This window comes from Rhamphochromis longiceps, linkage group LG5 (assembly GCF_057381845.1).
Source record: "Rhamphochromis longiceps isolate RC_006_pf linkage group LG5, R_longiceps_female_GT1.1, whole genome shotgun sequence".
Taxonomy (NCBI): Eukaryota; Metazoa; Chordata; class Actinopteri; order Cichliformes; family Cichlidae; genus Rhamphochromis; species Rhamphochromis longiceps.
In genome coordinates, this window is record NC_140561.1 from 28,998,893 (window position 1) to 29,025,413 (window position 26,521).

At 40.4% G+C, this 26,521-nt stretch overlaps 1 protein-coding gene across 1 annotated transcript; it reads right to left on the reverse strand.

The window, feature by feature from the left end:
* Positions 1-241: 241 nt before the first annotated feature.
* On the reverse strand, positions 242-26,521 carry ywhaba (tyrosine 3-monooxygenase/tryptophan 5-monooxygenase activation protein, beta polypeptide a). The gene is made up of 7 exons (XM_085407107.1): positions 26,382-26,521; positions 17,998-18,158; positions 15,699-15,839; positions 8,865-8,988; positions 8,606-8,769; positions 7,159-7,254; positions 242-2,816 (listed from the first exon to the last, which is right to left on the reverse strand). The coding sequence occupies exons 2-7, from the start codon at positions 18,148-18,150 to the stop codon at positions 2,760-2,762; spliced, it is 735 nt and encodes a 244-aa protein (XP_085263233.1). The 5' UTR covers positions 18,151-18,158; positions 26,382-26,521; the 3' UTR covers positions 242-2,759.

Below are 26,521 nucleotides of genomic sequence, written 5' to 3' on the forward strand. Positions count from 1 at the left end.
TTTTTTGTCATTTTCTCATTTTTATAGGTGTCCTGAAGCTAACTCTAAATTTTCACAACCACGTGCGCTGCTAAGCAATAAAACCGTCACAGAAGCAAACTTTTTTTGTTGTTGTTATTTTTTGGGTTATTTTTTTTTTTTCCTTTTTTTTTTTATTTTAAGCAGAATACTGGTCAGTAAAAACAAAATGATTTCAGATACCAGATATACAGACAGGCTCGGTGCCACATTCACTACTGCATGGGATCATTTTTTTCCTTAAAAAGCGTAGAATAACTGCCTTTTTGTTCAGCTAACGAGAAAAAGAGCGGCAGGAGGGAGGAACTGGGTTGTTTTTTTTCCTGCTTTTCCAACCTTTTAAACATCAGTGCATGAAAACATGTGTCCCCAGCAAAGTAAAGTAAAACAAAAACATTGAGACGTATGACTTCTCTACACCTACAGAGTGGAATGTCGAGATGGTTGATGACAAGGTTATTGTGACACTGAGCGCGGGGGGGGCAGCGCTACCAACAAAACAAAAACAGGATTTCTGGTTAGCTGACGTCCGCCTATATTTCATCACATCTCAGTCTAAAAACGGGGGTCAATTGTGGGGGTTTGCCTTGCTTCAGAGCGCGAACAGTATATTGATATTGGACTGCAAAAACTGGGAGGAAACGTTTGCCAGAAAAGAAAACCAGGAGTGAGATTGGAAAATGAGCTAGAAAATGTACCGTAAGTTGCTGATTGAGCGTTGCCTCCTTTTGATGCAGTGGACAGATCTTTAGATTGCCTCGGCATATATACGCATGCTTAGCAAAACTGGTCCGAACTACGTGTTCTCCCTCCCACACGTGCACCTGTTGTGGACTCTAACTGCACCACAGGTGACATTTAAAAACAATGCTTCCTTTGTTTACATCTCTAACAAGTCTCATTTTAGTTTCGAGCTTAAAAAGGCCAAATATTTTTGCATGTTGTTAGCAGAATTTCACAATCAAGTCCGATTTGTATTTTTAGGTCCATCTTACTGATATTTTTTTCCTCTGCAGCTCACCTGGAACGATCAGGTAAGAAATGAGGAAGCAGTGAGTTTAAGTGTCGGTCCACAGAGTGCACAATTTCTGCGGCAGCAGATTTGTACTGCGATAAATGAAAGCGTGCATTCTTGCTGGTTGATCACACTATTCAGCAGCAAGTGGAAACTTAGAACTTGTCTGAACTTGCCCGTGCAAGCAGTGAGGAGGGCGCAGAGGGAAGCGAGGGGTCTGGGACGGGGATGGTGTGAGGGGATAAGTACCAAAAAAACTAAACAAAAAAGTGACTGGGTGAAAGCAGAGGGAAAAAAAAAAAAGCCCAAGCGTGAAAGAGCAGCTGACTGCAACGGCTTCAAAAGTTCTCTGCAAGCATGTGTTCAACGAACAAGATCCACAAAACCGTTCTGTTTTCCAAAAGACAGATTTACAGTTAAGCTCTAAAAATGTTTTACAATTTTACAGTCTCCAAAAACCACAAAGATTAGTTTGATTTGTTATACAAACACACAAAAGTAATTAAAAAGACAAAGAAAAAAAACAAGCATTTGCAAAGATAAATGAACATGTTTATAACCGAGGGGGGGGACAGTAGTACTCGATGTTCAACAGCACCCGACAGGAGGTGGATTTCAGGAGCAGGTGGAGGGTGGGTTGGGGTCGTCCCATTTTGCGGTGGAAAATATCCTAAATTGAGTCAAACGTGAAGGTGGAATGTATGTGCTTTTGCTTTTAATCATTATCCAAATCATTTTTCTTTGAAGCCCAGTGCAGGGATTGTTAAATAGAGAAACAAAAGCAGGTGAGTGTTTGATTATGCGGCAGGTGAGGCGCTTTTGATTTGGGGTTTTTTCCCCCTCTTTAGACTCGTCAGTGTCACAATACAGCCTTGTAAGGAGGACCCTTCTGTATAAACCTCAGCAGAATTGCACTGCTGCCCGAAACACACACACAACCCACTCCCACTCCCTCCCCCCAACCCGCCACTCCCGCCCCCCCCCCCCCCCAATCCCAGCTCAATATCGATTTTGCCATCAAACAAGGGCTCTTGGTGGCAAGGTGGAGGAAAAACTAAGCAATCACAGTGTTTGTTGAAAATAAATGGACAGTTTAATAACCTTTGTTTGTTTGTTTTTGTTTAAAGTGGAATAAAACCAGCCATTTTTTGCCAGTACACTAAGAAAAGCCAAAACAGAAGGAATGGACAACTATATAAATGCATTAACTCGCTAGAGAGAGGAGTGGGGGTCAGGAGGGAAGGGACTGAGATGTTAGGAAGGAGGAAGTGAGGGGAAGAGTGGAATGAAGAAAGAAAGATAAGAGGCGAATGTCGACTCTAGGAGACGTTAATTTATTTGGTGGTTCTGGATAAAAACCCTCCCCGCGTGCTATAAGACTAGACTGGCCAGTGGTTTTTAGTTGCTGGCCTGCAATGGAGTGCCGTGATCGAGGGAGGGTGACAGGGATGGATTAAATGGTGGGGGTGAAAGAGTAGTTTTCTGGGGGGGGGGGTCCTCCTCTCATATCTGTTTTTAATATTTGTCTGAAGGGCAGGTACTATTCATGCTGTTGGTTATACAGAAGGGAAGTCGGGAGGCTGGGACTGAAAAAGTGGGACGAGGGAATGAACGGGTCGTTTATGTGTACGAAGAGGAGGAAGTAGAGAAGAAAGAGGAAGAGAGATAAAAGGAGGAGGAGGAAGAGGAAGAAGAGTGTGGGGATGGGTTAACAGTGAAGTGCGCTCTAGTTCTCTCCATCGCCGGCCTCACCCTCATCTCCCTGGTTTTCCGATGTCCACAGCTGCAGAGAGAGAGAGAAAGAGAGAGAGAGACATCTTTCAGTGTCGTCTTCCAGACTGCGAGGTACAAAGGAAGGTTTGAGCATCTTCAAACACTCAGCGTGAGCATCTCTAACAAGTGTTTCGTGATGCTGTCGAGATATTTTTGGTAGTCCATCTTCATCTGCTTTTATTTTCACCATTTCTCCTCCAGTCCAGTTCACTCCAACTCCACTTCCCAGAAAGCTTTTCAACAACCAGGAGTGAATATACTGCAGCAGAATAGCTGCTACATATAAATACACAGATCTGCAAGGGGGAAACGTACAAGTCCTGATTCGGTGCAGCTCAGGAGCAGGAATCTATTCAGTGCAATCTTTTTGTCATTATTACGGTTTTAGAAATCCCTGTGTCAAGCTCCCCTCATGATAATAACAGTTCAAGGGCAAAAACAGAGTCATAAAGAACAGCATTCTTTACTGAAGGCAAAAACATTTACTTCTGAGTTCTGTGGCTGCCAAGAATTGTTCTATTATTACACTTAATTGTAGCTTCTTGAAAGAACCACAGTATTAGGGCTCATTCAAGTACACTTGAGGTGCTTAAAAATGCACTAACACCAGCTGCAACGAGTTGATGACCAATTGATAATGAAAGAGCCACTCCCAAACTTAAAGGGTGACCTTTGAGGTGGTTTTCCCTTTGTGATAAATATAAATGGTGAATCTTCTAATTAAACATGGCCAGCGTTTCAAATAACGAGGTTTGGTATGTAAGAGTAATCCCTATAAAGAAAAAGCTCAGGCGCCAGGCTGCTATAAACACTCAGAGTGGTTCTCTTGGAGATCTGTACTGATGTCGAAGAGAGTGGATACCCGTTATCGGATCATCTGAGGCAGTGTTTCCCAACCACTTGAAAATGATGAGGTGTGCTGTGGAAGATTATTTGGTTCCACCTGATTAGTACTCTAAGCGATCAGCGTGAGTAACGGGCAGAACAATTACATTCTTCCTCTAGAGGGCAGTACAACGATCTGCTAAGGATACGTTCACACTGCAGGTCTTGATGCTCAATTCCGATTTTTTGATCAAATCCGATTTTTTTTGTCTGCTCGTTCACACTACAAATAAAATGCGACAGCAAACGTCCTCCAGTGTGAACGCTCAAAGCGGCCCGCATGCGCGAAAGAAGATGTAACACACAACGCGCTCTGTTTAGACCCAGAGCAAACAGTATTGTTTGACTGATGGCCCTTAATATAAAGACTTCGGACTTCACGTTTCCCAATTTTTGCTTTAGTTATTTTGTTATTTACATAATAATGTAAATAACCTAATAATGATCCTTATTGCTGTTTAAGAGAGGAGCAGTGCTTCAAAGGATAGTTGCAGATTTCTGTCAGAATCTGCAGATTATACAGTACAAATAAAATGTTTACGTCGTCTTCCCAACAGTTTCACTTACATCTACACTGGATGGCCAGGAAGCGTTCGTGATGTCTTCTCCAGTGCTGATAATTAGCGTCTGTCTTGTGTCAGTGATGTAAAAGACGGATTTAATGCAACTTGACCGTTCAAACAGCAGTCTCTTTCTAAAACATCGGATATGTATCGGATTCAGTACCACATACGAAAGTGACCCAAATCGGATTTGAAAATATCGGATTTGTGCCGTTCACACTGTCATAGCATGATCGGATATGGGTCGCATAGGGTCAAAAAAAAAAAAAAAAAAAAAAAAAAAAAAAAAAAAAAAAAAAAAAAAAAATCTGATTTGATGCGCTTTCGCCTCCAGTGTGAACGTAGCCTAAGTGGGTTGCCAACTGCCAGCAAAACAAGACGACGGAGAACAAATGACATAATAGTCATGCTGTGAACGCAGCGCTTAACAGCAACAGATAAATATTTGAAAAGAGAAAGTACCCGGGTCCTGGAAGAAATTTAGCCCAGATGAAGGCCATAGCCTGAGTAGTGGTCCACAAAACAAAACCAAAAAAAAAAAAAAAAAAAAAAAAAAAAAAAAAAGGATACTGGGGACATGTCAAGCCAAGTCCACTATACCTGGTACACGGGGAAAATTATGAATATGCTTTCTGTGGCATCTTTGTTTGGTGGTGTACCGTGTGATTTTTGTAATGTCAAATATGTGCCGTGGCTTCAAAAGGTTGGGAAACACTGCTCTGAGGCACACATCTACATTTCACTGTGTGTTATACTTGTATAACTATGCATGTGACAAATAAAGAACCTTGAACCATCTCTGGCTAGTAACACAGAAGCTCACCTTCTGTTTGCATGGGGCAGACAATTGGAAAAACTTTAACTTAAAGAGAGGAGCTAAAGCAGCTTGTTTTAGACAGAAAATGAACTGAAGGTCTGAACCAGGGGTGTCGACCTCCAGGCCTTGAGGGCTGGTGTCCTGCAGGTTTTAGATCTCACCCTGGGTCAACACACCTGAATCAAATGATTAGTTCATTACCAGGCTTCTGGAGAACCTCAAGACATACTGAGGAGGTAATTTAGCTTTTTGAATCAGCCGTGTTGGATCAAGGACACATCTAAAACCTGCAGGACACCAACCCTCGAGGCCTGGAGTTCGACAGCTGTGGTCTGAACCAAGGCCCAGTATTTAAGAAAAAATAAAATAAAATAAATAAATAACAGCTCAGATCAACATACATGACACCATTTGATTTTGTTTTCATATATATTTTGATCTCATCCTTATCGTTTATTTCTTTTATTTTTAACCCATTTCCTTCAATTGCAGATTTACAATTATTTTTGGATATTTCTGCAACTATTGAATCCTAAAAATAATCCTTTGAAATAAAAATTTGGTTGTACACTAACCAGCCACAATATTAAAGCCACAAAGTCTCATTTCCCACTAATCCTTGTTCTGGGAAAACCTTGGGTCCTGGCATTCATCTCAGAATGACGCTGATAGGCACTTACCCACCTAAATATTACTGCAGACCAAGCACACCTCTCATGGAAAGGGTACTCTGACAAGAGGAGGAGAAGGAGAAGAAGCAGCAAAAACTGCCCGAGGAACACAACAAAGAGAGAGTCCAGTTCCACTAAGCATCTTCAGGATGAACTAGAACAAACCCGGATCTACGGAGACCCCACCGCCCGACCCACAGGACCCAGAGGATAAGCTGCCAACCTCTCAGATACCGCAGGACAACCTCATGTCCATGTTCCAATGGTTCAGAGTTGTTTTAGTGGCACGAAGCAGCCCTAAACAATAGGTAGCAGGTAGTTTTAATGTTGTGGCTGATTGGTATATCACTTAAAACACAGAGTGGGCAGAAATGCCGGATTAGCGATGCACTGATCAGATACAAACACAAAAACTGGACCGGATATCTGTGATAGAGAGCCAATTCATCCAACCAGCTCTATGCTCCTCTATTTATCCTGTGGCTTGGTCTCATTTATTCATTTGCTCAATTTAAATTAAAAAAAAAAAAAAAAAAAAAAAAGACCAAACAAACAAAAACTTAGTAAATTTACTTGTTCAAGGGGAGCCTGGTTCCGTGTTAAAAATAAGAAGAGGTACAATCAATACCAGTGTTAATTATCCGTTTTCCTAACTGTGAGGAAGAGGCTGTAGCAGGCGATCCAGCCAGCGTATCAGATCGGAACTACAAACACTTGATTGGTGCATCCCTGGTAAGCGTGACTCTTATAAGTTTAAAAGAGAACAAGCAATGCTGTAGTATGTGTATTGTGCACACAAATATACTTCAGCATTTTTATTTGTGGATTCTAGACGGCCAAGCTTAAAGACTTAAATTTGCTGGCTGATGTGCAACAGTCAGCAATGTGTAAACGTTGCTGCATATGAATGAAAAACAATTCCACTCAACATATTCTTCTAATCATCAGTATCCTGCTGGCAGGTAGCATTAAATTAATGCAGCCTGTGAGTCTGTGATCATGGTAATATGATTAATCAGTCATCGACACTGTTGTTCTTCGCCATCGGATCCTGGCAGAAGAAAAGAGAGTAGAGCAAAACCTTGGCAAGTGGCTGCAAGCTGCATATCGGTGCTGTGTGCTCGGTTGTTGGCCAACACATAAAAAAAAAATGTGAAACAGGATTTAATGGCAGCTGGAGTTGAAACACTGATGTGAACTCTGATTTGCATTCTTGAGCTTTAGCAGAGTTTTGTCCCAACCATACCCAACAGGAAACCCGATATAACAGTGTCTGTGAATCACATCGCATTTATGTTTTACACTCAACAATTGCAAGTTGTGCCACTCTCCTCTAAGAGACCTTTAATTATTTCTAATTCTAATCCTGAAACTCATCGAGTTTCAGTAACGACACCTGTTCACAGGTATACTCACAGTGAGGTTGTCCCTTAGTAGCTGCATGATCAGCGTGCTGTCTTTGTACGAGTCCTCGTTCAAGGTGTCGAGCTCGGCGATTGCCTCATCGAAAGCCTGCAGGGAGAAGTTCACTGGTTAATTTCCTTCTGAAAACTTGTTTTCACTGAGACAAGCTTAAAAAACAAAACAAAAACCCCCCCAAAAAAAACATGTATGAGTTACAGCTATATGAAAGATATAGCATATCCAAATTGAGGACAGCTCTTTAATATTAGCTCCAATAAATCGCACTGGACCAAATTGAACTTGACTCAACGGTGTTTCATGGACAGGTGTGAGCCATTTCTCTGATGCTTCTTTGATCCATTAAGCAAGTAAAACATCTGCAGTTGCCAATTGTGATATTTGGAAGCTGTTGCTATGAACCAACAACGTGCTGAAAGCAGCTGTCAAAATAAACAAATCCACTGAAAGATAGCTGGGACACAAATGTAAAGAAACTGATCACAACCATGGTGGATGATCACAGGATCGTTTCAATCATTTCAATAGCAAAAAACACCTTTCATACCAAAAAGCCAACTATAGAAAACTCTCCAGAAGGTAGACATTTCATTATCCCAGTCAAAAAAATAAGGAAAAGACCACAAAGGAGAAAATACAGAGGTTTGTAGACCATTGCCCTGTAGAGTACAGGAAGCACACACCCAGCCGCAGATATCGTGGACGAGTGGTTGTTTTTGTTATTTAAAGTTCACTTGAAGTCTGCTGTGGGCGTCTGCATGGAGCCTCATGCTCAGCGTTTGATTAAATTGTGTCAGTCCGACCCAAGCAAACCTAAAAAAGCCAGGCAAGTTCTGGAAGAGTGCAGACGAGTGAAGCAGAGATAACCTGCACCACAGGCGGAAAGAGAAGAATCCACATTCTGAACGATCGCACACTTGGACGCTAGACCTTCTGCTCAGATTCAGCCCAATGCAGCAAAGTTTGACTGTTGTGTGCTAAGCAATACACAATGGGTGGACAATGACCCAAAGCATACTTCAAAAGCAACTCAGGAGAAAGAAGGGGAATACTGTGTAAATGGCTGACTGAGAGTAAAGGCCCGAAAAGGATCATAAAAGAGGAAACCCAGTGCTGATGGAGTCATTGGTTCCATATTTTAGCCCCCAATTCTTCAACTGTGAATTAAATCAGCTGATAATCTGCATTTCAACTGCATCCTGATTATTAGTTTTCAAAATAACAGTGGTATATAGAGCAAAATTTGGTTTTAGCAGTAAATGGCTGTATTTGTCTGGGAGGAAGAGCTCAGGAGCTGGTGAGACTCCATGTGTCTTATGACTGTTAAATGACAGACTGTTCAGTGGAGGAAGGACCACCTGTCTAATCTGCATTTCAATAAAAACGGCAAAAATGCAAATTCAGCCATCGTACATGAGTAAATAAAGTGTTAAAGACCAACCTGCTTAGCCAAAGAGCAGGCCTGCTCGGGCGAGTTGAGGATTTCGTAGTAGAAGACGGAGAAGTTGAGGGCTAGGCCCAGCCGGATGGGGTGTGTTGGCTGCATTTCCTTCTTGCTGATGTCGAAGGCATCCTGGTAGGCCATCTGAGAGTTCTCCACCGTATCTTCACAACACAAATGACCAGTTATCACGTGCTGTGTGAAAAGGTAAACAATCTTTCCCATTTAAATATATCAGAGGTTCGTTCAGACTACTTACTCTTCTTTGAGTCCCCAGAGGCCACCTCTGACAGGTATCTAAAGTAGTCTCCTTTCATTTTGAGGTAGAACACCTTGCTCTCCGCTTGAGATGCGTTGGGAATGAGGAATTTGTCGAGCAGGCTCTGAAACAGACAGATGACAAGTTTTTTTTCCATTTTGCACTTAGACATTACAGGTTGAGTATTACATAAAGACACACGAGTGGAAAGTAAACAAACACCTTGAACACAGAGGGTTTTGCTAATATTTCTCAGTCTATTTGCATTACGGCCTTTGCTAAAGCCAAACATGTGATGAATACAAACACCATTACCAACAGCTAAAGAGTAAACACCCGAACCTCAATTACGCTCATTTAATTGACTCTCCCATCCTACACATTTAAATAATGGATGGAGGCAGTCCTTTGGCAATCACTAACAGCATCAAGCTGCCAGACGCTTCTTTACACGTGCTTGTCGAATAGCTGAATAGCTTTAGAAATTCACTACCCCCATCCACACCTTTCAAATGCAGGATTACTGGTAACTGTATCTGACCATTTCCTGATGGCTACCTGTGCTTCTGCTGATCCCACCATTCCAGGTGTGTGTGTAGATAGATTTTCTGTTGAAGACAGCTTCTCTTTTTAGTTAAAAATTACTGCTAATGTTTGAAAACTGTATGATGTTTTTCCCCACTAGCTGTCATATACTGAACTGCTACAAATGCGAATGTTCAAAGTGCTCAAAGTTTCCATGATGAGGTCAGTGTTTGGACAAGTAATCATGTGAGCCAAATGCTCAACTTCACTTCGGTTTTTTCCTCTCGCCTCTGTGTGATCTCAATAAAAGCGGCAATCTCCCACCCTCATACGATCGCCACCACTCTGGTAGTGAGTACAGAAGCCCCGCCCACCTGATGTTCAAACCTATTTATGAGGAGAAGCCAATCAGAATCAGGAGGAGGAGAGCTAGACCAGCTGGAGTCAAAAAGAAGAGGATGAAATGAGGGTAACACGGATGGGGATTATTTTGAGCTGGAAAGCCTGCGAAGCCATTCTACTAAAGCATGAGAAAAAAAAAGTGGAGCTAGATATGGGCATGGTGGGTGTAATTAATTGTGTTTTCTGTATTATCACATATATAAGACTCCTCTGTGCGAAAGAAATAAAGCCGTGTCCCAGTGCCTTGGGCCACCTGCTTATTAATGTGTTCTTTGTCTGAAAAGAAGAGAAAGCCAGGTTTGCTGCCGGGGTGACACCAACTTCAAGCATGTGTGTCACGGTTCATACCGCTGTTGCTGTCCTCATCTGATCGTTTAAAGAAGGGTTTTACTCTGACCATGTGATCAGCTCTCACTTTACCCCAGAGCCTCTTCCTCACTGAGGTCAGCTTTGTTTCAGTGATTACAATGATTCTGTTTTAATCTGCTGACTCCAGTAACCTGTCCTGGGAATGTCATGTAGACATGATATAGGGGCGGTAGCCATTTTAACTTTAGTCACTTGCACTCGGCGCTTTGACTTCTGAGCGAATACAGCGAGGAAATGCCTACATGTGATCCTGAGCTGATAACTTCAAGATGACAGAGCAACTAAAGAATGATTTGCCTCTTTTAAGTAGTTCCTGTAAAAGGAAAAAAAAAAGTCACAAAACTGAATTTAAAAAAAATAAATAAATAAGCTGATTTTCCAGTAAGTGTTTTTCTTCTGGCGCTCCAACTAAAACTGAGCAGTGACTGTGGATAAGTTCAGCATCAAAAACAAAATGAAGAACAACATGTAATTTTTGGCAAGCCTTTGGCTATTGATGACTTTGCACAAGGTTAGCGAGTGCTCCGTCTATTCCGCATTTCAAGTTTGCAGCACGCCCGTCCACTCCCCACAGCAGTTGCTAAATCAGGTTACCTACGTTTTATTTTAGCAACAAATACACCTAATTTTAAAATGCAGAATTCATATTTCAGCTTACAACAAAACACTACTCTTGGAGAGCCAATATGATGCGATATGATGATCCACTGGTACGCTGTTCTAGGTCAGGGTTACTGACATATTTTTCCATCCCGTGGATGCATCAAAGCTCTCCCCTTCCAAGCTTCCTGCTGCTTTAAGGACAGCATGTCTCTACCCATCCTTTTCTCCCATCATTCCTACAGCACCACATCACTGCGGAGGCTTGAAGATGGTTTGACCTTGAAGATATTATTAGAAGTCTGCTCATGCGCTAAAAAATTTGAGCTGCTTTGACCTTGAGCAATTTATGTTCTAGCCTTGTCAGGACCTGACAGTGAGGCCTAAGTCATATTTATTGCTACAAGTGTTTAAAAACAAAAAACAACTGTAATTTCTCACAACACTTTAACAGCTCCTTTAAAGTGACACTTGAACAGCTGAGTAAGGCCTTTATTTATACAGGAAGCTTCACCGAAAGTACTTTCCAGTTGAGGCAAAAGTATTAACGTTCCAAGTGTTTGAAAATGAAAACAAATGAGGATACTTGAAGCCTAAGAGGTCACTTCAGGTTCAGACACAATTACTGTATTTTCCTTCAGCCATCCTTTATCTGAAGTCTGCACTAACAATAAATTATGAGGTTGGAGTGTGATGGAAACATAACTCACTCTGGGCTGCTGAAACAACATCAGCAGTTGGCTTATACCCAGTATATTGGGTTGATTCTGTTTGGTACAATTTCACAGGTCACTTTTGTTATTATATGCACTTTGGTTGTTATAAATTATATTTAAGAAGTGGGACAAGCCGTAATTTGAAAAAAATAGATAAATTAATAAATGTTATTCCAGTTCGTTTGCCTAAAAAGTAAAAGATGCTGGGAGGAAACAAATCCCTCTGGTGTTACATCAGGAAGGGCATCCAGTGTAAAAACTGCCAAATCAAACATGTGGAGCTACCTGCTGGGAGCAGCCAAAAGTATCTTCTGTGTTTGCTCTTTTACACCACCATATGGACTGTCGTTCAACTGATTCACATCGTTCAGCTTGATGGTTTTGAACCAAAATGACCCAGAATTCGGTAATTGTATTCATTGACATTATCACGAGGAAGATTTCCTGCATATATACTAGGGGTGCAACGATACATGTATCGATATCGAACCGTTCAATACAGTGCTTTCGGTTCAGTACGCATATGTATCGAACAATACTAAAAAATTTTATTTATTTTATCAACTTTTCTTCTGACGATGCTGTCTGTGTTGAGAGCTCAGTGGATCTGCGTTCGACTTATCCGCCTAGGCTGCACTGTCGAGCGCAGATCCACTGAGCGCAGCACAAACTAGCAAGACAGAAGCTAAGCTCGTTGCAACATGGCAAATTGAACCTCCCCCACCCTCATTCAGATCTGGCGTTTGGAACTATTTTGGTCTTCGTGTGAAGTATGACCCTGAAGGTAAGCGCGCCATGGACAAAAGTAAAAGAGTATGTCGGATGTGCCACGCAATGCTCAATTACATTGGTGGGAACTACTGCGTTAGTGCAGTTTGCTGGTTAAGGTGTTGACGCCATCCAGCCCCACGCACGGGGCGATCCGCGGTAGCTCGTTAACGGAGATTTGCCGTGTTGTGGCGTTAACGTCATTTCAGATTAACGCTGACAGCACTAGTGGGAACACAACGAATATGACTGCACATTTACACCGACATCATCCTAGTGCAAAGACAAGCGGAAGCAGACAAAAACAACAAGCACGCACGCTACAAACTTTACCCGAGTCATTTAGACAGCCGTTAGCACATGATTCTCCTTATGGGGACCTGATATGTTTAATATGCTGCTGAGAATATAGCCCAGAAGAAGCGTATAGTATAGCTTTTATTTTGGAAAGAGCCATTTCTCTGTAATAAACTCTCTTTTCCAAAGATGAGTGATTTCTCAATCAGATATTTATATTTGTTTCAGCAACATTACATTTAAAAACTGTACTTTTGAATTAAAATATATATTTATAATTTTAATAAATGACTAAAAAAGGCATGAACATTTTTTGTATCGAAAAAAAATCAAACCGTGACACCAAAGTATCGAACCGAACCGTGAATTTTCTGTATCGTTGCACCCCTAACATATACAGGTAACTGCTGTATAAAAGCACACTTGCTCATTGGAAGAGTGACTCTACTGAAACGGGCAGTATTCAAGTGCACTAGTAGTGACACAGCATTACATCCAATGATACAGCATAAGTCAAATGTAAGCACAAAAGTAAGCAGTTAGTGTTTTCCCTGGAAATTTGAAGTATCACATAACTGTTTGAATATTTAGCTTGACGGAATTTTGCCTCAAGTGGCGAAACATTTCCTCCATACTTGGTAAAGTGTGGTGGTTTGCTGGAAGTGGTAAAAAGTACATGTAGTACCTTAAAAAAAAGCATCATCAGAAACTGATACACAACTCTTGCTTTTAGACATGCTTGGGCTTGTCTCGTCGTTGAACTCGAGGGACTGTAAACTCAAGGCATTGTTATAGCAATGATAGTGCTATATAGCCTTTTTATGTCACGTAAAAATTTGTACCGGTATTATCATGTACGATATGATGTGGCACAACCCTACAGCATTAAATTAGCACACTAATGACCTTCATTCTTGTCGTGAACGTTCATAAGGCATTTTACCACGATTACTTGCAAGTACTTTATCTGAGAAACACTTTGCATAGCTCCCTGGGATTGTGCAGGACCATGATGTCTTTGCGCAGTGGTCAAGAGTTTCAGAAGAAAGAAACACGCAGTAACTGATATGAAGCTGCCTGGCTAAACATTTATGCATAACTTTTTCACACAAGATCATAAAAATAATCTTGTGCAAGAACAAAGTCCATGTGAGATTCAAGAAGGGTGTCTAGTCAATGGGGTTACCGCTCAATATTAATTTGCTGGGAGTACGCATGGTTACTGTCACTTGGCACTGCAGTATTAACAGCACTGCTAAATGGGCAAGCTGTGTCATCTTAAGAACAATGGGGGGGGTAATACACAGTAGAGCAGGGCGATATGGCCAAAAATATTTATCACGATATATATTTGAAAATTTGCGATAACGATATAACTGACGATATAATTGATGCAAGACAAAATACAACTCCACAACATTACTAGTGCAAAAAGACAACCTTCCTTTTATTTTCACTTAAACAAGAAGCTGGTTTTTATGTACATTAAAGCTATATAAAAATTTAACAGTGCGAATACAAATTCCTTGCTGAAAGTTTAACCAAAAGGCATTTCCAGTAGAAATGGGCTGACATATCCTGAGCATAACCATGTATAATATCCACTGAAGTTAAAAAGAGGTGCTTTGCAACATTAAACTGCAGTGTGCAGTACGTATTTTTCGGACCATAAGGTGCACGGGATTATAAGGCACATTAAGCGAAACAAGGCAGTCAGATAAATCAAACTTTATTAAACTCATTCTTCTTGCTTCCTCCACTTCTGTACCATTGATTCATTAATGTGGAATTCTCTGGCAGCTGCTCTATTCCCATGTTGTTGCAGTATATTAATGACTAACCTCGTATTGTGGATGGATTATCTCAGTTGTTATGGATTATCTCAGTTGTTCTCCTGACTGAAGTTTGGTCCGTTTACAGCATCCTGCCATGCGATTGCATTTGTCTCTAACTATCAGGCACGTTAACTTTTATAAGTGGAAAAGTGTTAGTGTTCGTCCTCCAGCTTCACTGTTTATGTCATGCTAACATAGCTGTGTCGCTAGCGATCACGTAGCACATCATTATATACCAGCTAGCCCAACTTCAGTAACCCTACAAACGTCACTGCTGTTTAGTTTCCTGTCTTCATTTATGTTGGAAGTGATAGCAGAGCTGTACGTTTGAATTTATTCAGAAATCTCTCAGTCAGAACATGCAATATCATGCTTGGGTAACTAGCGAAACTAGCGAGCTAACTTCCGCTAGCTTCCTGCTAACTTCTAACTCCGTTAAATGTAATAACTTTTGTTTTCATGGATGCCTGGAAGTTAAACTTCATAGTTACACCTGGTAAAGCAGCAATGCTGATCGTTTTATTAAAGATGAAAGAATTTAGACAGTTTTTAAACTCTCAGTGATGCTGCAGTGTTTGTTTGACCTGAAGGTTTACGGAGTTTAGGACCCAGATTACTCCCAGATTTAAGAGCATCTTAGTCCGACAAATACGACAATAACGACGGCCGCTTGCATGTTGTGCAAAAAAATGTGCTTTGTCGTGTATCTGACGGACAAACGCCAAACCAGTTCCACATCACTGAAGTTGCACCATTTTTACAAACCAATTCTGGTTCATTTGTTTCACTCAACAATCGGCCATGTGCGTATGAAAACAAAGGCACTGCGCATGCGCGTTTTACTCCCATTCTATCGCGATATTTCATTTTCCTATCGTTGCCTAACATTATACCGGTATTACCGTGAACGGTATAATATGGCCCAGCCCTAATACACAGCTTAATCTGCCCACACCATCCCCCCTTTGGAGCACACGTGCGCGTGCACAGCTTCTTCTATAGAAAAGTGAACACAAATAAAATTAATCAAACGTGCCAAGTGGGGCAGCAAAGCAAAAAACCGAGAAGAAAATTAAAGCTTTGTTTGGCAGCTCTCTCAACAGCTGCCAGCTACGTTATTACCGGTACCATCTCCACAAGTAGCACCATGTGACAGCCAGAAGGGATCAACTACAGTGTGCCTTCCTTCACCATCTTCTGCCTTCTCTTAAGTATTGCTGTTCCTTCTATCATCACAACCATCCATTTTCTCCTTTCTTTCACTGTTCCTTCACAACTCCTCGTCCCCCCCCTCCTCCTCTCTGCCCCACTCTTGTTCATACCAGCACGTCATTGCAGATTTCTTGAAGTTCACCCTCAATCTTCACGCGGTAATCACGGGCCATCTGCTGTTTCTTCTCGTTCCCCTCCGTCTTCTGCTCGATGCTGGAGATGACGCGCCAGGATGAACGGCGTGCCCCCACCTATTAGCAAAGACAATGCAAACCAGAAGGAGTCACATTAAAAAACAGCATCTTACTGCATCTGATCTACAACTAAATGAGAATGAATTTAAGTATATCTAAGGTTTATTCGGGGCCACAATGCACCTTTGATTAAAGCATTACCATACATAACAGATGCCTGTGCATTTTCTTGATATGTTGGGTTTCAATCTGCACATTGTGGCGTGTATTTGCTCTTCTGAAGAAGTGACTATCAGGCTGCAGCACAGGCTGATATCTGCACAGAGTATGCTGAATCTGAAGCAGATGCTGATTGCCCATCAACTGATGCGGGCATCTGAGTAACCATGATTAAAAATGCAAATATTCAGGGTTGATTTTGGATAGTTTTGGTACATAGTTGGACATCAACAGCTGCAACAAATCATCAGGGCACAAAGTCATTAATGTCATTCTAAAATGTTAGAAATCACAAGTCTTTTTAATCACAGCATCAAAACTGATGAGCTGAAATGAGATTACTGAAAATAAATTAGATGAATAATGCTAATAATACTGCTTTTTCTTTTTTGCTTTTCATTTCCATTTATCCCACCTTCATTGTCTTGTATCGTTTTATTAATTAATATCTTTTTTCCAAGTCTGTCACTGAATAACAGTTCACAAAATTAACTGCAAAACCAGACGAAACCCGTCTGAACTGCAGTGTTTTATTTCCTACGTCCGAACTAAACACATATATACTATCCACTTTGCTGCAGTTGCTGTTGAAGCAGGCAAAATCAACTGAACTGTGTACTACTTGGTGCAGGCAAGCTTTAAGAAAAACCCCAATGATAAACAGAGCGGCAGTGCAGGAAAGCCTCGGGCTGTTCTTACATAATTTGTGCTTCAAACTTCAAAATCTTTACAGAAAAAAAATAATAACCACTAAATGTAAAATGCACAGCTAAGAACAGTCTTAGAGCTGAACGAGTTGGCATTTTAGTTACTGATTCGTGCCAAGATGGACTACACTATGGCTATGCTGAACTTCAAAAATATTCGGCCACCCAAAACTTTTACAGTAAAGGTTTCCAAATAAATCTCTGAGAATGATTTAAAAACAGAGGACTGAAGGGAGGGACTCGTTTATAGCTGACATAGGTGCTATAAATGTATTGTTATCACTGAGCTGTGAAAGCGCTCTTTCTGCTTTTAAGATCATATGGGGTCAAAGAACACTTTCCTTGTATAATGTGCTGTGGTGACAAACTAAACATGAGAACAAAGAGACTCCTCTATAAAGTCATAACACAGAATTTTATGGTTCCTTTTGCAAAAGATGACAGATTTTTACTTCAAAAGAATTCATTAACACTACGAGTGTAATGTCTCCAGAAAATGATACAATCTGTCAAATTAATCCATTATTATCGGCATTTTAGTTTTGAATATCGCAGTTACAATCACAATTAATTTGGTCAGTACAGTATTTTGGTGATTACTCAACACCATATATCATATAACTTGGAAAGACCAAGGCTATTATTTGAACTGTGAGTCGTAGGAGAATAAATAACAAAAAATAAATAAAAATTGAAATTTGAAGTGAACAAGCCTGGTCAGGAGTACATCTGGGCTTTTAGCTACAAACCTTTACTATCAAAAGATCAAATTTTGAAGAATTTTGACAAAATATTAATTTTCATTTTCACTGCAGAGCAGGAGCAGATCAAATATACTTGTAATCCAACAGTGTTGCCAGTGAAAACAAATCTCAGCATATACACTGTTAAATTCTCAATTTCCTATGCTTATCCAGCAGAGATAAGTGATAAGGATAAAAAGGAAAACCATTAATCATTCCTATAGTCATCTAGCTTTTCATTGAAATCACAGGTCACCACTGATGATGGGCAGTGGCAGGTTTGCAACCTCTGTAATAATAAGAGGGATCCAAAAAAATAAAGCAATTTTTAAAGTGACATTTTCCTATCAATAATAAGAGCAAAATCGTATCAACCTTTCAGTTAGCTGAATTTATAATAGTATACTCATTGTAAATGACCTCTCACGGCCCACCCGTAATACTTTCACAGCTCACCAGGGGGCCGTGGCCGACACTTTGGGAGTCACGGATCTACAGGTTTGCGGGGAGAAGAAGAATATCAAAACGATAAGACTGATAGCATACCACGTTCTTGTAGGCGACAGAGAGCAGGTTGCGCTCCTCGTTGCTGAGCTCTGCGCCCTGCTCTGTCACAGCCTTCATGGCAGCCGCCATGTCGTCATAGCGCTCGGCCTGCTCTGCCAGCTTGGCTTTCTGCACCAGGTCGCTCTTATCCATCTTTTAGACTGCAAGAAGAAGGAGACCAGAGTTAGGACTTCACCGCTGCAGCTCTTCATCTATGACCAGAAATGGGCAGCGAAACTATACAGAGATAGAGAGCTTGTGAGAAACAGGTGTGGAAATCAGCGCTTTTAATAAGAGCAGAACATATCGAAGAAGCTGAAAGAAATAGCAGATGTGATAGCTAGAATACTGCACTTGCAGGTGCCACTTTGCAAGAAAACAGGAACGTGTAAAAAGCTGGTCAACCCACTAGCAAAGAGAATCCACATCATCGCACTTAGCGCATCCTAACGTCACATACGAGAGTGTTGGATATACTGGCAAAGACTTAATAAAATGTCTCATAAAATGTCAAAACCTCAATTGCAGCGAAATGGCTGCTCCCCGTTATTTCATCCCCGAGGGCTGCTCTACTCTCCAGATGAATCTGTAGGTCTAAGTAGGCCACATCATCGCCTTTTATATCTACACCATCACACTTTGGATTTGCCACAATGAGCTTTAAGCACTTAACCATTACACATTTAAACTGCTAATGAAAACACGACTACACCATCACGGCAACAGTAAAATGTACAAACACATTTATACACAAAGCAGCCTTAGCTGCTACAGTTTTAGCTCCGTCAGCAGTTATCTACCAGAGGGAAATTCAAAACTACCTCTCTTTTCAGTTTTAGCATCCTTGGAGCTTACCTGACCTCTCACCTCGCTGTGAAAGAGGGTTTCCCTATGGAGGGCAAAGAAAATATGAGCTATGATAAATGCCACAAGCAGAGGACTTTTATTTACTGTACTTCTCTCACATTTCCCACCATAAATAAAACCAAATCTGAGATTTACAAGTTATTTTTTGACAGATCTGATGTCATTAACACATCATTAAAATGGTTTCAAATTCATTCTGAACCAAGTTCTAGTCTAATAAGAGAATTACTGTCATTAATTCAATATCAAAGATGAAAGCAGGCCACAAAAACAGACATCTGAATTTATTCGGTTATTCTGAGCTGTTTTCTGCTTAACACTGGCTTTTATGTCAACTGCTCAGATTTTAAATTAAAGAGCAGGTTGTAAAGTATCTTTAGATCTGGTGCCTATAAAACATTTTTAGCACTCACTTGGACTTTTTCATGTGTTTTTCCAACAATGACTCACTGAAGATACAATTAGGCCTTGCTGTCAACAATTCGGCCTGTCGAGTCGACTTCTAGTCGACAGTTTTGGCACCGATTTCAGTCTGGAACTGTCGATCAACATTTCAAATCAGCACAGATCCTATTTCTCCCCAACATTCTCAAACTGTGGCATGTTTCTGTGGTTAGTAATTTTCTGGTAACTGCCACAGTTTATTCATCAGATAGAGATTACCATTCTAGGAGATTTGTTTTAAGCGTGCGTGGACATATTTTTGAATTCTTTCTTCTGGTCAAAAGCAATTCTCCCAAGACAGTTCCATTTCACGAGTAACACCCGTTTTTGTGCGGTAAAAAAGACATTCCTGTGTAAAGTAGCGCCAATGCTGGGTTGTTAGTGGGTTTCCATACACTAACTGTATGCTTCAAATACTTAACACAACAGCTCTGACTTTTTTTTTTGGAGGGGGAGGGCATAGGATACCTTGTGCTTTGGGGGTGGTCCTGCTGGAAGACCCACTTCCTGTTTGTGGACAGATTTCCTCAGATTCCTCTGTTCCAATTGAAAACTCATTGTTCCATTAGGATTTAATTTAGCGGCCGCATCCTTCGGAGGCCGCATTTGTAGGCCAATTACATTACAGCGACGCGGCGAAGCCTGTCCAAATTCGAAGACTCCCCCAAATGCGTCCCCAGATTTGAAGGATGGGTCGGGTTTATCCTTCGTGGCCCAACCTATCCCAGAATTCATAGCACGGCTCAGCCAATTCCAGTTTTCAACAATGGCGGCAGCTGCTTAGTTTTAATATTACTCTTATTACTCTTTCTGGGTCACAAAATAAACTGTTAACATATTTTCAGGCGAGAATGTAGCTGTGCAAACTTCTGCTTGGTTTATCAAGACATCACATATTTGCAAAGGTGCTCCGACTTTTTCGGAGACGTCTGTTATCCACCAGCTCGATAGCTAGAGGCTCACTAGAGCCGGCGAGAACAGCGAACTCCCGGCACATCATTTTCAAACCCCCGAGGTCTTTCACTTCAGGTTAAACGTGATATATAAGTTGCTCAGATAATTTAAAAATGTTATTGTTTGGCTTTTTCAGAGTTTTATTTGTTCCTCAGTAAATTGGTTTGGCTGAGACTAACGTTACACAAGTTTTTACACAGCTGAATAAATGTCAAACAGAGAACTGATTAAACAGAAGTGTGAAATGATAGAGAATTTAGTCCAGTGTCCTGTCATTTTACATAGAAAGAACAGACGGCCGAGTTTATTAAACTTCGAGACAATCTGCAAATTTCATTAAAAGTTTAATAAACTATCATCTTGTCTTTATTTTTAGTTAGCACATACCTTAAACAGTTCAAGCTGTAAGCTAATGATAGTTATATAAGAGCAGATGCTGCTGGTGCAATAAGCTGTACGTTTTACGTCCAATAGACGCATGATCTGATTAGTCGACTAATCGCAAAAATAATAGGTGACTAGTCGACTATCAAAATAATCGTTTGTGGCAGCCCTACTTTTACAGGTTACGTTTTTATGTTCCTTCTTCTCTGTCTCTCAATAGTCAAAAAAAAAAAAAAAAAAACCTAAACAAAAAAAAGAAATAAAAAAAACAAGTCTTTGTGGTTCATCCACGGGGGCTTTAGCAAACTCTTAGACGGCAACAGAGCAGTTTTTGGGCAGAAGTAGCTTCCTCAATGCATCCCAATGAGGAAAAGTGCAAAGCATTGTTGTTCAGCTTTCTTCTGGTGAAGTCTTCTGGTGAACAAAACAAGACGACGACTTTGGTAGACTAGAAGCTAGTCTTTGTTCGTTTCTGACGTCTATTAAACTCAGTGTCTCATGCTCCTAACAATCAGAGTACTTCTAACGATGCTCGATTTCTTTTTATAATAATCTTATGGAATATATAAATATAAATCCTGGGTTTGAAAAAAAGCACCCAAAGATAAAGTTCCTTTAACCTGAATTCCTTCTAATGACCAGCAGGAGGCGACTGGTCCAGCTGCAAAAAGAAGTCCAGTTGTGTACACGCTCATGGGTAACTGACCTTTCAGCTCGCCAGATCAGTGACTTCAATAAAAACTTTCCCGATGAGTTTAGATTCTCAATCACTAGCTACAAGACCATTCTAAAACAGGATAATATCAATTTTGCAAATTACCATCCCCACTGGTGTCAAAAAGGAAGACAAGGCAGGGCACCTTAGAGCTCGCCTACCTTGTGATTCATGAAAAGGTCACGCAACCAATTTCACATCTACCCCTCGATCCCAAGATTTGGTTTCAAAAACGCTTAGCTCAAGGCTTCACTGACTGCTGGGTGACATCGAGGCTACATGCATCTTGTACGGGGAATTATATATCCTTCCAATAATATGTTGTGAAGATCAGACTTTGAAAGACGCTCATTACTGACGCAAAACTGGGCCCCCACACCTGGTTCAAACCTCATTGACTGAAAACATTTAACTCAGATTTAACCTTTAAATTAACCGCTATTCTCCAACAGGTTCACATAGTCACATACAAAAATATGTTGTTTAATTTTGAATCTTTCCTCCTTTGATAAATGCCTAGGTATAGTATTTCTCATTTATTTTAACTGGCTTTTTCTAGTTAGTTTTGAAATGTGTAACCAAAAGAAAAAAAAAATAAATTCTTGAGAATTCTTTGGCCATATATATGCAAATGTGTCCAAAAATGTCTATTAGCTTTAGAATTAAGCCATAAAATACAGACATTTTTGGTACAGTGATTTTAGCAGTTCTTCCAGTGGTACAAGGTACAAGGTATTATGTCATTTTGGTTTTTTCCCCAGCAGTGACTCTCACTTCTTCAGGCCAACCCTACTGCTGAACTGCGACTGGTAAAGCACATGACAATAGAGGACACTGTGTACACAGAAGCTATCTCAGCAATCTAAACAAGTAGCGCCTTCAAAGTTCCAGGTAGCCTGCCTTACTAGTTCTCTTTTCACATGAGGAATGACATTGTTTTAAGAACAGTGTGTTGTCACAGCAAAGGACACTTGAGGTTGTCTTCTACTAATAAGTATTTTCTTTATATATAAAAAAAAAAAAAAAAAATAGCAAGAAAGAAAGAAAATAACCCAGTTGGGGCAACATTCTGTGTACTTTTTTCAAATCTTAATCTATGATATTAAAAACATGTAACAGTTTACCTCACTGCCACCAGAGGGTGCTGAGGCATTTGTGGAAACAAATAGCCCTCTTTTACTTCTACATTTAAGTGGTTTAGTTGCTTTAACGCTTTCCCTAATTTAATTCACTCCGATCAATATGCAGATTTCTTTGCACACTCAGTCATTTTAATTGTTTATGTTTAAGAATAAGCACAAACAATTATGCATAAGGAAGCATTTTTGGTTTTTGTTAGCTTTTTTTTTTTGTTGAATGGAGCTCAGATTCCAGGAAAAAAAAATAAAGGTATTTTATGTTTATTAGTCAACCAAACAGTAAGTCAATTTGTTTCCTATTAAACTTACAAACTGTAATAAATAATAATATTTTAAAAAATGACTAGCGTGAGGCGCTAACACTTGTATTTTAGTTGTAAGCAATCATAACTGCCAGTCTGAAAATTGGTATTTGTTAATAAATGAAAGGCATCTGCCAAAAAACACACTTAAAGCCTAAATACAGTATCTAGGAAATGTATAATATAATCTATAGGGATGATTTAAAAGAAAATTCAATACCAGATTCTTATCTTTACAACAACTACTGTGAAAATATGAAAAGAATGAGTACCTCTAAACGTCACAGCAGGAGAGCGGACAAATCTAACAAACCTTCAGCTATTCATTCACAACTAAACGGCCACTCCTATTCTTCTGCTGAGTAATTAAAGGCCTCTTGACAGGGAGCGCACCAACAGCACGTATCGAGTGCCAATTCAAAGGCTAACAAGCAGAAATCAATTATCTGCTGATGCTGAGCACAGTTCCATTAGTTTTCCAAAAAAAAAAAAAAAAAAGTGAGACCATTATGATCATTATAAATTCAGAAACCCATTCAGTCCATTATCAGGACACTTGTTGAAGGAAAAATGTGATCCCTCTAGATTCACCAGCGTTTTGTCGAGGCTGACACATGGGTAATATAATTGTATAATTGTTTTACATTGGCAAATCCCACTTTAACCAACATCAGAATATATGACGACTGGTGTTTTAAGTGTGAAATCCATACAAAAAACTTTGAATGTTTTTAATAAAAATATGTATTCAAATGGCATTCAAAAGTTAAGCCAAAGGAGCTGCAACATTTTGCAGAGTGGGTCCTGACAGGGTTGCCGTATTAAGGCAAAACATAATAATCATGAATATTTGAGTTAACTATACTCTTACTATAATCTTAATTGTCTAATAGTTATTTATAACAGAAATCATTCATTTATAACAGGATTTGTGCAACTTTAAATATAATTATAATTTTTATAAAAAGGTTAACAATGTCAGGGACACAGGATCATCTCGTGGGAAGCTGAACACCAGTCACCTCCAGGCTGTAGTGTCTACACGCCTGAGATTGTACACAGGAAGAGGTAGCCAAGGCTGCAGTGGATTCTGAGGACTTTCATGGTTTGTGGAGCGACGGCGAGTTGAAGTCGATGACAAACCGACAATTCGATAGCATGCTGGCAAAAGCTTACAAGTTTAGAGAGTCAAACCCTGCATACAACAAAAGGTTCACCTGCACAAACGTTTTAGAACTTTCATATCATCTCGATGGTCACCCAAAGTCTTCTTGGCTGAATTTGATCTAAACAGTGATTTTAGGGTTTTAGGGTGGGGCAAAAAGCAAACAAGGTCAAACTTGTTTTTGATTTATAATAAAAGACAAAACAAGAGCCTCATAGCAGAATTTTTTTTTTTTATCCTAATTATCACAAAACCAAAATCATAATTGATATATAAAACTGATGAATTAATGTTCATCACTGATGGTGGTCACAGAAACACATGATTTAGGTGGTGACAGTGTTTGGCAGGGTGAAGTCCCCCACCACCACCACCTATCATTACCAAATCTCCTATTCAGGTGCCAGATGCTGATGTACTTGTATTAACACGCACCACAGGAAAGCAACTTTATTTTTTTGATGAGACACCAGGACACAGACTGCAGTATTGGTTCCTGGCTATTATTTTGTTTAATGTGTTTCGAACATAATGCATATTAACAAAAGTAATGTTAACTTCATAATTCATCAAAATTTGATTCAAGACACCAGTTTTGCTCAGTGGTTTGAGCAGGCAACCATATCCCAGGACCCAGGTTCGTGTCCAATCCAAGACCCTTTGCTGATGTCTTCCTCCACTCCTGTTTAATCTTCACTGTACTCTCCAATAACACTGATAAAACTAAAATACTAATAGTAGAATTTAAGATATAACATTGAAATGATTTGATTCTGTTAAGAATGTAGGGTTCTGAAAACAACTTGGGTTTTGTAGCGATTGTCATGGGAACTGGATACAATGTCTGATATTATAGACATTTTATTAAAACCAATTAATTAAAAATAATATAAAAAATAGGACAATTTTTGTTCTTGTTTAGGAAGATGTGAGGATCATTTCTGTACCAGGTGTGTCAAACATGGTTCATTACTGTTTGATTGTGTGTAGAAACGATACTCCTACCTAACAAGGCGTGTCATTATTATTATTTTTTATATATACAAAGGATAGAAATTATGTAATGGCTTGCATTACCTACAAACACTAAAACGGGGCTCCGCCTCAATTTAATTGCCAGGTCTATCGTGCATCGTAATTCACACAGCTGTGTTATGACATATTAGCACGAGTTAGCACTTAGCATTAGGTAAAATGCCGCTGGTCGCGATTACAAGCGCATTAATGACGCATTGCTTTACCGCCATAGCGAGCTACACATCGGCTTGACATTGATCCAACTCAGTCCAAGCTACAATCGTCTGGCACACGACCAACGTGCTTTGCATTTGCCGTGCTGTTATTGAACCACCTAGCTAAACAATTATCGTTAAAAAAATAAAAAATAAAAAAAATCGAGGGACACCATCTTCAGCTTTGGACCGACACACGCCCAACCGAGTAAAATCCATAATCTCGACAAAAAGAGTCTGACACGGACGTTTTTAAAAACGGCCTCGGGGCACGAATACTGAGGTAACAGCGCTGAGTCGGCCTGCTAGCAGTTACGCCCTCCTTGTCGCATTCCCCTGCGGAATTTTAAGATGGAGAGCTAGATTACCGCCAGCTAGCATGGAAGCTAAACAGTACGGCTGCTTACTGGCTTTAATGGTTAGCCTAGCCCGCTAAGGGGATCTGACCCAGTTCAGTCTGAACGCCGACGAGGTTACACCAAAACCGGTAGCCAAATAATCTACGTAGTTTAATGTTTAATTAGTTCTATGTCTTCACTATCCTAATCGAGCTACATAAAATCGAAAGATCTTGAAATTAAGTCGAATTTGAGGGGAGACTCCCAAGGAATATGGAGGGTGGGTTAGCTTCCATATCGTTTCACTACGGCATGACGGAGTTCGTTTAAAGACAATCCATAATCGCGATGTCTTTTCCAGTCCATGCTGCGAATAATGAGGCCAGATATTACGATCGTCATATGGCAGATAGCGTCTGCGGTTTAGTTTGTCGCTAGCCGCGGCGCCATGTAGCTAGCACTGACTGCTAAAATGTCTGAGCTCTCGCGACGGCTGGGGTTGCTAAGCTGTCAAAATGGCCAAACTTGGTGCCGCTTCCCCCCCTTTCACGGGACCGCGGATCGCGCATGCATCGATCTCATTCTGGGCCTTCAAAATTAAAGATCAGTGGTATAATAACTGCATAGAGAGCAGAGGCAACCGCTCATATGTGTTTTATGGATTATTTCTCGTTATCCGGCCACATTCTCGGCCTAAACCCTCGCCCCCAGCCCCAGACCACAATAGGCACCTTCCGCCGCAGAGGCAGGCAATGGGGCTACCACTCGGACTGCTCCTCTCCACGAAAGACTGTGTTTACACTGTCTATAAGACGATAATCGAGTAATATGCTGGTGAACTCACATTTAAGATGTACTAGGAATCCCGATTTTATTCTCTCAACGATGTGAGTTTGTCAAGCCGTCCTCCGCTCGCAGCTCAGGGTATTCAGGGCAGTACCACTTCCGCCTGCTCTGACACTTCCGCTTCCTCTTAACCCCACC

What these genes read in the sequence shown, in the direction of transcription:
- ywhaba (XM_085407107.1), bottom strand. Translation starts at nt 18,150, where the DNA reads ATGGATAAGAGCGACCTGGTGCAGAAAGCCAAGCTGGCAGAGCAGGCC. An exon ending in AAATCTGCAATGACGTGCTG is followed by an intron (nt 8,989 to 15,698) that starts GTATGAACAAGA and finishes TGTCTGTTTCAG; the next exon opens with AGCCTGCTCGACAAATTCCT. An exon ending in TACTAAGGGACAACCTCACT is followed by an intron (nt 2,817 to 7,158) that starts GTGAGTATACCT and finishes CTCTCTCTGCAG; the next exon opens with CTGTGGACATCGGAAAACCA.